The 13017-nt window shown below is 57.9% G+C and overlaps 2 protein-coding genes across 2 annotated transcripts in view; both read left to right on the top strand.

Annotated features, from left to right (window-relative positions):
- The first annotated feature begins 3335 nt into the window (after positions 1-3335).
- On the top strand, positions 3336-5997 carry Rabac1 (Rab acceptor 1). Its single transcript, XM_048329432.1, has 5 exons — positions 3336-3525; positions 3683-3895; positions 4677-4774; positions 5573-5674; positions 5757-5997. Exons 1-5 carry the CDS (start codon positions 3470-3472, stop codon positions 5843-5845), a joined length of 558 nt encoding a protein of 185 aa, XP_048185389.1. The 5' UTR covers positions 3336-3469; the 3' UTR covers positions 5846-5997.
- Positions 5998-6135: 138 nt separating this feature from the next.
- Erfl (ETS repressor factor like) overlaps positions 6136-13017 on the top strand; it is a 32778-nt gene continuing 25896 nt past the window's right edge. The window contains 1 exon segment of the mRNA XM_048329981.1: positions 6136-6179. Within this exon segment, the coding sequence (XP_048185938.1) occupies positions 6136-6179 (44 nt within the window).

Below are 13017 nucleotides of genomic sequence, written 5' to 3'. Positions count from 1 at the left end.
TGAATCCCCAACAAGTTGTATCTGTTCTTTTTTCTTTCCTTTTTCTTTTCTTAAATTCGGGGTCTGGGTGTTGCCCTTGAGCTTTTATGCTCAAGGCTAGCCCTCTATCACATAGAGCCACAGCACCACTTCTGGTGGTTGCTTGGAGATAAGAGTCTCATGAGCTTTCCTGCCTGGGTTGGCTTCAGAACTATGGTCCTCAGATCTCAGCCTCCTGAGTCACCAGGATTTCAGGCTTGAGCCACTGGCACCTGGCTTGGATCTGTTCTTTTTCAACATTTTGGCAATGCTGGGATTTGAACTCAAGGCTTGCATGTGCACTTAAGCCCTTGGTCCCTTTCTTTCTTCTTCCTTTTTAGTTTGTTTAAAAAAAAATTTTTTTTTTGCCAGTCCTGGGCCTTGGACTCAGGGCCTGAGCACTGTCTTTGGCTTCTTTTTAGAGCTCAAGGCTAGCACTCTGCCACTTGAGCCACAGCACCACTTCCGGCTTTTTCTGTTTATGTGGTGCTAAGGAATCGAATCCAGGGCTTCATGCATGCAAAGCGAGCACTCTACCACTAAGCCACATTCCTAGTCCTTTAGTTTATTTTAGATAGGGTCTTGTACTTTTACCACAGTCCTACCATTTCTGCCTCCCTAGTAGCTGGTATTAGAGGCATGCACTACCATGCCTGCCTAGCTTTAGGCTGTTTAGCTTTTTTTTTTTTTTTTTTCCCCCGCCAGTCCTGGGCCTTGGACTCAGGGCCTGAGCACTGTCCCTGGCTTCTTCCCGCTCAAGGCTAGCACTCTGCCACTTGAGCCACAGCGCCGCTTCTGGCCGTTTTCCGTATATGTGGTGCTGGGGAATCGAACCTAGGGCCTCGTGTATCCGAGGCAGGCACTCTTGCCACTAGGCCATATCCCCAGCCCCGGCTGTTTAGCTTTAATGGAAACTACAAGAGCCAAGGGCCTGGTAGCTGTGGCATTTACATCCAGCAATGCAACAAAGTCCTCATGGCTGCAAATCCCCACCACCGGTCAGTATTGCCAAGCCTTGTGCCCTTCGCCATTCTGGCAGGCAGCTAAGACCTTGAGGCTGCCCTTCTCACACAGACCAGGGTATAAGTTGGAGGAGGGGACCCAGGCCTGCTTGACCCCCAATTCAGAAATATGGGTGGCCAGGACACTAGGCCCTAAGAGGCATGCATGCGTGTGTGTGTGTGTGTGTGTGTGTGTGTGTGTGTGTGTGTGTACAAGACATCATCTGAAGAGCACCGAGCAGGGAGGGAGCCAGACACTAGGCCTTGTCCTGGGACTGGACAGAGCTGGTTCTGGAAGAGGCTGTGTGAGCCCAGAGCACTGTTGGATCACCCATGGACATGCTCCATTCGTTCCCAGTAGGGGAAAATACTCCCTCGCTCACACAGGTGGGAAGCCCAAGGCCAAGCAGAGCGGGACTTCTGGCTCACACAGCCGACAATGCCACCCATCTTTCTGGCTGGCTGTGCTGTCTTCCTCCCCTGCCAGCCCCACTTTCTTTGTGGATGCATAAGGCAGGAAGGAGGCCTCTCAGCGCCAGGAACCATCTCTCCCAACCGTCTCAAGCGCCTCTCATCCCCCAACACCAGCCCTGGTTCAAGGGCTATCTGCCGGGACTCCTCTCTCAGGAGTCCCCAATTGTCCCATGCCTGCATCCTGTCCCCCCAAGCCCCTCAACACATTCAGAGAGCCCTACCCCATAAAGCCCAACTCGACAGCATCTGCTCCCCAAGTTCTGCTGCTGGTGGGTCACAGGACAAAGAGCTTTCACTCCGTTCTCACCAGGGACCTCAGCTCAGCGCATCCAAGGCTGGCATGGCCTTTGCCTCCAGCCTGGTTCCAGCAATTCCTCACTCCCTGGGGTGCTCAGCTAGTCACCACTGCACCCCCATCACTCTGAATTCAAATGAAAGTTTGGGGGGCCACACCCTCTAGCCCTTTTTGTTTTATTTCTTAAATAAGTCCTCCTGTTTATGCTTGGGCCTGCCTAGGGCACTGTTAGTCCAATAGGCTCCTTTCCCATAGCTTTGCATGCTCCTTTCCCAGGACCTGGCAGGCACCTTTCCTGGAACGACCAACATCAGGTCCATATGGTGCAGGCAGTAAATAATTGATCTTCCCTCTACCTTGAGATGACTCTCCATTGGGCCAGTTACAACCATAAAAAGTAACAGGACCCCCTAAAAGTGACCTTCAGTCTGGCCAGCTGCGGGCCCCCTTTTATACTGCTTGGTGCCATAAATCCTAGTCCACCATGATGAAGTCCCTGTCTCCGCCTCCTAGCCTCTCTAGGTTATAAAGGCCACCTCAGACAAAGCCAAGTGCATCTTCTCCCTATAAGAATGGGCCTTGTCAGTCCCTTTGCTGACAATAAACTTTTCTTTCTTTGTTCTGTGTAAATGTATGGGCATGTGGTTTTCTGGGATGGAGATTACAGGCACAATTTTCCTAGTTAAGCTTCTGGTGTAGCAGAGATGACAGGTGTGCCCTGTCTAGCCCTGCTTGCACTGTTTTTTTTTTTGTTTTCTGCCAGTCCTGGGGCTTGGACTCAGGGCCTGAGCACTGTCCCTGGCTTCTTTTTGCTCAAAGCTAGTACTCTACCACTTGAGCCACAGCACCATTTCTGGCCTTTTCTGTTTATGTGGTGCTGAGGAATTGAACCCAGGGTTTCATGCATGCTAGGCAAGCACTCTACCGCTAAGCCACACTCCCAGTCCTTGCATTGGTTTTGTCTCAGCCTCCTGAGTAGCTAGGATTAAAGGCGTGAGCCACCAACAGCCAGTCCAATGTCTTTTATGCTCTCTAGAATGACAGGTTTGCAGTTCCCATTTCACCCTCCACAGGAGAGTATACACACCTGCTTCTGCTATTCGAGCCCTCAGAATGTCCTCACTCTTTTTTTTAAATTAAATTTTATTGACAAGAGGGGGTACAGTTACATAATAAGGTGCTGAGTACATTTCTTGTCATATTTGTTACACCCTTCCTCATTTTTCTTTCCCTTCCCTAGTTCAGGTAATCATATATACAATATCCAGTGTACCAAAATCATATACAGTAACGACGTGGGGTACGCCAAAGGAAATTCACCTAGAACATTAAACATAACGAATGTCTTCACTCTTGACAGCCAGCTTGCCAGACCTCACACCACCACCACCCGCTTTCCCCGCCCCCCCCAACTACAACTCCCGAAATGTTCAAAGGCGTTTACCGCCTTTCGGGACTACAACTCCCAAGGTGTCTTGCGAACCAGGCCGCCATGATGACGCCCACCCTTCCGGACGCCGCCAGGACTACAATTCCCACAATGCTCAGCGGCGCAACTACCGCCTGCCGAGGCTCGGAGCGTGGCCACGTCGGCTCCGCCGAGCTGGAGGCTCGGGCGGAGCCGGCAGAGTCGGCGGGACTAGGGGCGGGCTACAGCGGCTCTACCCGTCCTGACGCAGACATGGCTGCTCAGAAGGACCAGCAGAACGACGCCGAGGCGGAAGGGCTGAGCGCCGCGTGAGCTAGCCGCCCTACTCCCCTCCCCCCCGCGACCCAAGGCGCGGGATCTCCGGGCCCGCTCCCAGAACCCTGAGCCCAGCTCCTCTCCCCTGCACGTCCCCCTCGGGTGTGGGCCCCCGTCCCCGCCTGCCGCTGACCCGCCCCCGCCCTCCAGGACCCTGCTGCCCAAGCTGATTCCCTCTGGCGTAGGCCGGGAATGGCTGGAGCGACGCCGTGCGACCATCCGGCCCTGGGGCACCTTCGTGGACCAGAATCGATTCTCACGACCCCGCAACCTGGGTGAGCTGTGCCAGCGCCTGGTACGCAATGTGGAGTATTACCAGAGCAACTACGTGTTCGTGTTCCTGGGCCTCATCGTCTACTGCGTGTGAGTCCCGCAGCCCTGCAACCCCCCCACACCCCGTCCTGGCCCCGCCCTCCAGTCCCTGTCCTGCGGACAAGCTCCGCCCCGTCCCTGGCCCTGTCCTCAAACCCTGTCCCTCTGATAGGCTCCGCCCCGCCCTGGCCCCGCCCTCCAATCACTGCCCCTCAGACAAGCCCCGCCCCTGGACCCCCTCCAATCCCTGTCCTGCGGACAAGCTCTGCCCCGTCCCTCCCCGTCCTCCAATCCCTATCCCGCTGACAGGCTCTGCCCTGTCCTGGCCCCGCCCTCCAATACCTGCCCTTCTGACAGGCTCCACCTTCTCCCCCACGCCCCCCCCCCCCGTAGCCCCCTGAAGCCCCTTCCTCCAGTCACTGACCCCCAGACCAGTTCTTCCCATTTCCTGGCTCCGCCCTGGGCCCTGCCCTGACTCCTGATGCATGGCCAGGCTCCGCCTCCTGACTCCTCTAGAGGCCCCATCCATTCTCCAGGCCATCCCTGGACCTGCCCAGCCCTGGTCCCATAGGCCTTGAATCAGCCAGAGGCCCCACCCCATAGCCCAGCTCCACCCAAAGCCCCGCTCCCTGGGGTTAATGCTGCCAGACCTTGTCACCAGGGTACAAAGGACTGGGTCTGTACTTCCTCACCAACCTGGCCAGAATTCAGGGTAGCCCGATGTGATTTGGCCTTCCTGCCTCAGGGCCATAGCTCCAGCCACTTGTATAGGAGGTTGGGGTCCTCTGGTTGTCAGGGCCCTAGATGCCTGATCTCGGCCCTCGTCCCCCAGGGTAACATCCCCCATGTTGCTGGTTGCCCTGGCCGTCTTCTTTGGTGCCTGTTACATCCTCTATCTGCGCACGCTGCAGTCCAAGCTTGTACTCTTTGGTAAGACATCCCCTCCCGGACTCAGATCTCTGGTCCCTGCAATCCCAAACCCAAGTCTTCCAGTGCCTGAGTATACACGACAATCACCAATCCTGAACCTTAAGATCCTAGATCTTCTCGATACCCTCACCCAGTCTCAGTTCCACTCCCACCCCCACCCCCAAATGGCTCTTCTCCGAATAAAATACTTTAGAACTCATGGCCCCTTGGATCTCCTGTGAGGTGAGCTTTCCTCTAACTTCTGCAGCTAGCATCAGCTGCAGGTGCCCTTGTTGGACAGCAGATGGCGATCTTGCACAGGCCTAGATCTGTCCCTGCCTCCTGCTTCCCGGGGCTCAGATCAGGAATATCTTGCCAGAGAAGGCCTAGACTCCCGAGTCCCCAGCCTGGTGTTGAGGGCCACTCAGAGAAAGATGCTGGGGAAAATTCCAGGGAGTTGGGATGGGTCGGACAGACCCAGGTCAAGGTCGGTCAAGGCCTGCAAGTTGTGTAGATGAAGGCAGGCAGGTGGGCGGAGCTGTGAAGCACAGAAATCTGTATTAAGTATATTTGTCAGCCACAAACCAAGTCCTTGTGAAACATCTCAAAGGACATAGACCCAGCTCAGCCTCTGCCCCGGGGGGGCACCACATAGAGACTTGGCCGGCATGTCCTTGAGTGCAGATGGGGGATGGAAAAGAGTTGGGGGAACTGTGAAGTGAAGGGCTTTGCATAGTCACCATAGGTGAGGAGAGGGAGGCAGCAGGGGTACCCCAGAAGGGCCAGGTGGGGGACCGATGTGCATTGCATGTGCCCCAGGCCGAGAACTGAGTCCAGCCCATCAGTATGCACTGGCCGGAGGCGTCTCCTTCCCCTTCTTCTGGCTGGCTGGCGCGGGCTCTGCGGTCTTCTGGGTCCTGGGTGAGTACTGGGCCCGGGGGAGCGGGACTGGGTGGTGGGGGACGGATGAGGAAGAGTTCCTGAACTGTACATTTGGGGGCAGGAGCCACCCTGGTGCTCATTGGCTCCCACGCCGCCCTCCATCATGTCGAGGCTGCAGAGGGGGAGGAACTACAGATGGAACCGGTGTGAGGTGTCTTTCAGAGTCTGCTTCCCTCCCCAGGTGGGCACCCCACCCTGACCACCCTGTCCCATATGCCCCACAGTCCAGCCACAGGTGCCCCCATACCACCAGCCCAGGGGGGACCCACCTGTGGAAATAAAGTTGTTACTGTTGTCGTTCATTCTGAGCACTTTTTCTGGTGTCTTCTGTGAGTCTGTAGGGGGGTGGTGTGAATGCCAGAGAGAAAGATGGGGACCGGACGTGGGAAAGACAGGAGACAGGACTTGTGAGTAAAATATTATAGGATGCTGGTCCAGATATGGCGGTGCGCACCTGTTATCCCAGATACTCAGGAGGCAGAGAGTGAGTGCCCTTCTATAAAAAACTGAAGCTAGGGGCTGGGAATATGGCCTAATGGTAGAGTGCTTGCCTCCCATACATGAAGCCCTGGGTTCCATTCCTCAGTACCACATATGTGTGTATACACATATATGGCTATATAGCCAGAAGTGGCACTGTAGCTCAAGTGGTAGAGTGCTAGCCTTGAGCAAAAAGAAGCCAGGAGAGTGCTCAGGCCCTGAGTTCAAGCCCCAGGACTGGAAAAAAAAAAAAAAAGAAAAACAGACCAGACAGGACTGGGGCATGGCTCACGTGGTGGAGCACCTGCCTAGCAGGCTCAAGGCCCTGGGTGCCATCCCCTGCACCTCCTAGAAAGCTCCATTGTTAGGTGGGCCAGTGCTAAGAAGAGCAGAGGAGAGTGGTCAGGGCCCCAAGACCAGCCCCAGGCTTGAGAATTTGCTGGGAGTATTCAGGTCGCAGCAGAGTCATTCTTCATTATGATCCACCATGAAGAAACAAAGCAGAAACAGCAAGAGGAGCAGGGGTGGGGTGGGGGCAGGAGGGAGGGGTAAGGGAGAGGGGGGGATGCAAGTTAAGAGCAACCCAGAAGCCAGCTTCGGAGTCTCCCAGCTCTGTCACCCAGGATGGCTGACTTCTAGCACTGACAACCTATGGGAGCTGTCCTCAGCTGCTCTCTGGGAGGGGCCACATCCATACCCTCCTCCGTGGGCCACAATTCCAGCCTCCCGGCTCTGTAAAGAATGCTGTTTGCAGCCAAGCATGGCCCCAGCTACTTGGGAAAATAGAAAGGATGGAGGTCAAGAGCTGGACCAGGCAAAGCATGCGACTATCTGAAGAATAGAAGGCAGGAGTTTACCTACCGAGTCACCAGGCCAGAAGACACACTGAGTCCCCAGATGTGAGCCAAGCACCCTCCGCACAAGGCCTTCCTGGGCTGGCACCCTCGTGCTGCTATGAGAGAGTCTGTGCTCAGAGAGAGTCCTGAGGTGGTTTCCACGTAAAAGAGGGAAGCCAAGCCGGGCACTGGTGGATGGCACCTATAGTCCTAGCTACTCAGGAGGCTGAGGATCACAGTTCAAAGCCAGCGTCTATAGCTCACCCTTGTCCCTTGTAATCCTAGCTACTAGAATGGGAGGTTCACAGTTTGAGACCAACAGGGGCAGAAATCTTCTTCAGGACCCGATCTCAAGGAAGAACTGGACAGACACCAATGGCTTAGCATTCACTATCCTAGGGACAGGAAAGCCTGACAGGTTCCTCCCCAATACAAACCAAGGCAGGGAGCAAGACTCTTCTCTCAAAGATAATCAGCAAAGATTAGGGGTGGAGGTATGGCTCAGTGGTAAGAGTGTCTGCTTAGCAACAATTGAGGACCCAAGTTCAAACCCCAGTACCCCCATCACCAAACAAAAGAGGATGACCACCTCCAAGGTGACATGGGAAAGACAAATGAGCAGGGAGGTGAGAGAGAGAGAGAGAGAGAGAGAGAGAGAGAAGATTGCTTCTGCCTGTGTTTTCAAAGCAACCATTCTACTATGCAGCCCAGAAACTGGGCCTCAAGAACTCAATCCTGCTTCTGCCTTCCCAGTGTTGGTATTATAGGCATGCACTACCACACCCAGTGCAATTGACCGGTTGTTGAGCTGCAGGCTCACCCTGTGGGAACACTGGTACCAATGTGAATGGGTGGGCAAAATGCAGGAAGCACAGGTTGGCAGAGCGAGTACCAGATGGGGCCTGGGAAGCTGTGCTAGACGGGGCTGCTGGGAGGGGAGGCCTCTGGGACACAGAATGAGCCACGGGAAGAGCTGAGGCAGCCTCTCCCAAGGCCTTGCAGTGTGGCCCCGCCTCTCCAGCCTGTACCCCCATCACCCAAGTGGCCCCGCCTACCCTGGCATTGCCCAGCATTCCATCCCAGCCTGGGCGGCAAGTGTGCACGTGAGGCACAACCTGTCTATGTATAAAACACGGTGAGCTGTGCAGAGACCAGGAAAAGCGGTGACATCCTCATTAGCCATTTCTACATGGACTGTGCTGGCAGGATACAATTTTGGACATAGGATTCACTTCACTTTTTTGTTTTGTTTTTGCCAGTCCTGGGGCTTGGACTCAGGGCCTGAGCACTGTCCCTGGCTTCTTTTTGCTCAAGGCTAGCACTCTGCCACTTGAGCCACAGCATCACTTCTGGCTTTTTCTGTGTATATGGTATTGAGGAATCGAACCCAGGGCTTCATGCATGCTAGGCAAGCACTCCACCACTAAGCCACATTCCCAGACCTCACTTCACTTTTTTTCACCTTGGAAAGATGTGATGATAATATAATATGGAAAGTTAACACTGTGAATCCATATGTACGGCTGAAGGGAGGGGACAAGCCGGACGCTCACCTACAGTGGAGTGACAGCTCTCGCTGGGGTTTGAGGCCTAGCGGATACTGTGGAGGTCGAGAGAAATATATTCCAGAGGGAGAGTGCAAAGGCACTGAGGTCAGACCTGCTAATGACAGGACAGCTTCTGTCTGTGGTAGAACAAAGGGAACAACTTTACGTAAAACTGAGGACCAGATCACACAAGACCTGTATATACTGATGAGGGCTGGGAATGTGGCCTAGTGGTAGAGTGCTTGCCTAGCGTGCATGGAGCCCTGGGTTCGATTCCTCAGTATCACGTAAAGAGAAAAGGCTGGAAGTGGCACTGTGGCTCAAGTGGTAGAGTGCTAGCCTTGAGCAAAAGAAGCTCAGGGACAGTGCCCAGGCCCTGCATTCAAGGCCCAGGACTGGCCAAAAAAGGGGGGGGGGGGGAAGAGACAGACCAGCCAGGGACTAGTGGCTCACACCTATAATCCTAGCTACTCAGGAGGCTGAGATCTGAAGATTGGAGCTTGAAGCCAGCTTGAGCAAGAAGCTTGTGAGACCATTATCTCCAACTAACCACCAAAAAAGCCAGAAGTGGAACTGCGGCTCTAATAGTAGAAAACCCAGGGACAGCACCCCCAGGCCTTGAGTTCAATTCCCAGAACAGAGACCATAAAAACAAAAAGCAACCCTCTGGGGGCCTGCGGGGAATGGGCTGTGTCTGAGAGGATCTAATCTGGGGAAGGTGAGGCAGAGATGTGAAGGAAGAGGAGGGACCTGAGTGTGGTCAAATGACTTGGGAGTATGGAGACAAGGATGCCCTCCCCAATTGAAGCCTGGAGAGACACCAAGGGTGCTGCTGTTCCAGCTTTGGCCACCAGAGGGTGGACAAGTCCTTCCTCCAGACGTTCCCCAGGGAGAGTGCCTCATCCTGGGAGACCAAGGCAGGCTGGAAACTTGGGGGACCCAAGGCTGAGTCAAGTTTGCTGGGTCTATTTGGAGCCAAGATCCCATCCCAATTTGGCAGCGGGGGGTTGCAGGTAGCAGAAGGTGTTTTGTTTGCTGATCTGTGTGTCACTCTTTCAAGGGGAGGCTGAGTCCTAGGTCCATTTGAAGGGAAACTGTTTAGTTTACTGCACTCTGCCTGGGGGTTCTGAGAGGGGTCCAATTAACTATGAAGGGTTCTGATCCCACCCCCCGGAGGCTCTACTGCCTGTATCTGACATAGTACCATCCTGTGGGTTCACACTCCAGCTGGGGAGGTGGGCAGGTGGGCAGGGTGGTAGAGATTCACTTATGTGCTGGTTCCTGCTTTGAGGAGGGAAATGCTGAGGCTGAACTGCAGACTTTGGCGGGGTGTGGTGAAGCATGCTTGTAATCCCAACCATTTGGGAGATGGAGGCAGGAGGATGAGCAGTTCAAGGCCAGTCTGGGCTACATACTGAGATCCTGTGGAAGGAAGGGAGGGAGGGAGGGAGGGAGGGAGGGAGGGAGGGAGGGAGGGAGGGAAAAGATGCTGAATTTGGGGGTGACTAGAATGCCTTCTGCCAGGTTCTGGGGGCTACCGGATACACTTGTGAGGACAGCTGAGGGCCGGGATGGCGAGCTCAGGAGTCATTTCCTGGGCTCCCACCTGCCCAGTCTCGGGATGGTGAGTCTGGAGACCCAGATGCCAAATTTGGGGAACTTGAAGGTGACCCAAGTTCGGCCACCCATGTGCTGATTCTGGGTCTGGTGCTTGCTTTAGGGTTGATTTGGTTTGCCTAGTTGAGGTGTGTTGAGAATTGGGGTCCATGAGGAGTGGGTGTGTGGAGCCATGGGGACCATTTGACCAGATCGTGGGTGACTGGCCTAGGGGTGCTGATGGATGTTTAGGGTTCCCTGAGGAAAGCATACTTTAGGGGTGACCACCCTGGGACTTTTGATTCCAGTCTGGGGCTGACTGCCCAGCCTAGGGGTGCCCCATGAAGTAATTTCCCTGACAGGGAGCGGGCCTGCATGCCTGGCTTCGGAAGGAACCAACAGGGCCCGGAGTCCTCATGTGGGGGGTGGGGTGAACTGGGGTTCTGTCCTGGGCCCGGGTGGCACTGGTGAACTGAGGAAGACTCCAGGCCCGGCCCCAGAGGCCTGCAGTCTGCCTGGGTGCTTGGGGGGGGCAGGTGCTGGGGGAGGCAGGTGCTGGGGGAGCAGGTGCTGACCCGGGCTGGGCGGTGGGGGAAGACGTGGGAGGGGGGCGCCCCGGGGGTCTCACCCCGAGAATGGAGGGGTGCACACAGTACGAGGGAGAGGCAGGGGATGTGGGCCGTGGCTGCAGAGGGGCCCCCGCGGGTGGGGTGCGGGCGGCCGCGGGGTCCCCGCGGGCAGCGGCGGTGGCGGGCGCGGGCGGGCGGCGCCGAGTGACAGGAGAGGAAGAAAAATGGGCAGAGAAATGAGAGCGGACGCGGCCCCGAGTCCGGGCGCGGCGGGCGGGGCGCGGCCTCCAGGGACCCCGCCCCGGTGCCGGCGAGCCCCACTCCAGCCGGGCGCGGGCTCGGCCCCCCTGAACGCCCCTCGCACTCCCCTTGGACGCGCCGGCCCCTCTTGTTCACCACCCCCCCCCCCGGGAGCCCCATCCCTGTCCCTCCGACCTCCGCCGCCTTCAGTCCGCCAGGGCCCAACTTCCCACCCTCCCCACCGCCGAGCCCGCCGCGGCCCAGCTCCCCTCCCTCCCCTCCCCGGGCTCCTGGGCGCCCCCCGGGGAACTCCCCAGTCACCCGGGCTGCTAGCTCCTCTGTGCCCCCCCCCCACGGGCCCAGGGCTCCCCCATCTCTGTGCCCCCCCGTCCCCGGGGCTCTCTCCTCTCTGTGTCCCCCGTCCCCGGGACTCCCTCCTCTCTGTGACCCCCCGCGTCCCCGGGACTCCCCTCCTCTCTGTGCCCCCCCCGTCCCCGGGGCTCCCCTCCTCTCTGTGCCCCCCGTCCCCGGGACTCCCCTCCTCTCTGTGCCCCCCCCGTCCCCGGGGCTCCCCTCCTCTCTGTGCCCCCCCGTCCCCGGGGGCCCCCTCCTCTCTGTGCCCCCCCGTCCCCGGGGGCCCCCTCCTCTCTGTGCCCCCCCGTCCCCGGGGCTCCCCTCCTCTCTGTGCCCCCCCGTCCCCGGGGGCCCCCTCCTCTCTGTGCCCCCCCCGTCCCCGGGGCTCCCCTCCTCTGTGCCCCCACGGTTCCCGGGGCTCCCTTTCTTGATGCCCCCCAGGCCCCGGGGCTCCCCTCTCCTGGTGCCCCCCCCCAGACCTTTGCAAAGGTCTGGAGCGGAAATGGGGCACGCGGCGGGGGCGGCGGCGCAATGGAGCGGGAAGCAGGACAAATGAGGCCCGGCCCGCGCGGCCGACAGCCCCTCCATCTTCCCATTAGCGCCTAATGGCCCCCCCGCCGCCGCCTGATGAAGATTTATCGCCCCGGAACCCCCGGCCCCCGCCCTGGCCCGGCCCCGGCCCGGCCCCGCCCTCGCCGCGGACACCTGATGAAGCCGTCAGTCACCGGGGCAGACGGGCAGGGGTGGGGGACCCCGGAGGAGTGGGGGCACCCAGACCCTAGGAAGACTCGACGGGGTGGGGGACCCCAGGAGGAGAGGGGGACCCAGACCCTGGGAGGGACCTAGGGGGCGGGGGAACCCAGACCCAGGGAGGGATGGAGGGGGTGGGGGGGTCCCCCCCCCTCACAGGGTCCCCCTGTGAGGCTAGGCAAGGCTGGGGTTCCTGAGGCCTGGGGAGCTCCCCACATTGGTTCTCGGAGCTGTGCCTCAGGACTCCTGGCCCTTGTGGGAGAGGGACTCCATACAGGGAGACGCGGCTGGTTGCAGTCTGAGGGAGGAGAGGAGGCCTGGAGTCCAGACTAGTAGGGCTGAGGGCTGAGCAGTGAGTCAGGGTCTGGATCCCCCGGGTCTGAGGGAGGAGGCTGGGGCCTGGAGTCCCGAGTCTGAGGGGAGGAGGCTGGGGCCTGGACCCCTGGGTCTGAGGGAGGAGGTCGAGAGCAGGCACTCCCCTCCTTGGGGAGAGGAACCCCGACCCTGGACTCCTTGGCCCTAGGCTGGGAGCTTGGCACTGGGGGGCTGGGCTGGGAGCCCCTGATTGATTTCTGTTTACCGCCTGTCCCCGCAGGCGGAAGAGCGAATCGCGCCCCATCCATCAACAGGCTCGCAGCCTCCCTAATAAAAACATTTTACTCCTAAATGATCTCGAACTAATTAACTCAAAGTGTTAATTAAAGTTTGCGCAGACAGCATTGTCATCAGGGAGGGCGGTGGATCCATCTTCCTGAGAGAGAGAGACAGGGTTTGGGGGGGCATCTGGAAAAGAGAGGGTCCCCATCCCCCTCTCCGGAGCCCAGTCTCCGCGCCCCCCTCCCCCAGCCTCTGCGTCCCCTCCCGGCCTTGAGTGGCCACTTCCGCGGCCGGCTGGGCTTTTTGAGTTTTGGCTTTTGCTCTTCGCAGTCTGTGGCTGTCAGTCTGTCTCT

The sequence above is a fragment of the Perognathus longimembris genome, chromosome 20, assembly GCF_023159225.1.
Source record: "Perognathus longimembris pacificus isolate PPM17 chromosome 20, ASM2315922v1, whole genome shotgun sequence".
NCBI lineage: Eukaryota > Metazoa > Chordata > Mammalia > Rodentia > Heteromyidae > Perognathus > Perognathus longimembris.
Note: the sequence above shows the minus strand (reverse complement) of the source record. Positions and strands in the feature narration are given on the sequence as shown.

What these genes read in the sequence shown, in the direction of transcription:
- Rabac1 (XM_048329432.1), top strand. Translation starts at nt 3,470, where the DNA reads ATGGCTGCTCAGAAGGACCAGCAGAACGACGCCGAGGCGGAAGGGCTG. An exon ending in GCGGAAGGGCTGAGCGCCGC is followed by an intron (nt 3,526 to 3,682) that starts GTGAGCTAGCCG and finishes CCCGCCCTCCAG; the next exon opens with GACCCTGCTGCCCAAGCTGA. An exon ending in GTCCAAGCTTGTACTCTTTG is followed by an intron (nt 4,775 to 5,572) that starts GTAAGACATCCC and finishes CATGTGCCCCAG; the next exon opens with GCCGAGAACTGAGTCCAGCC.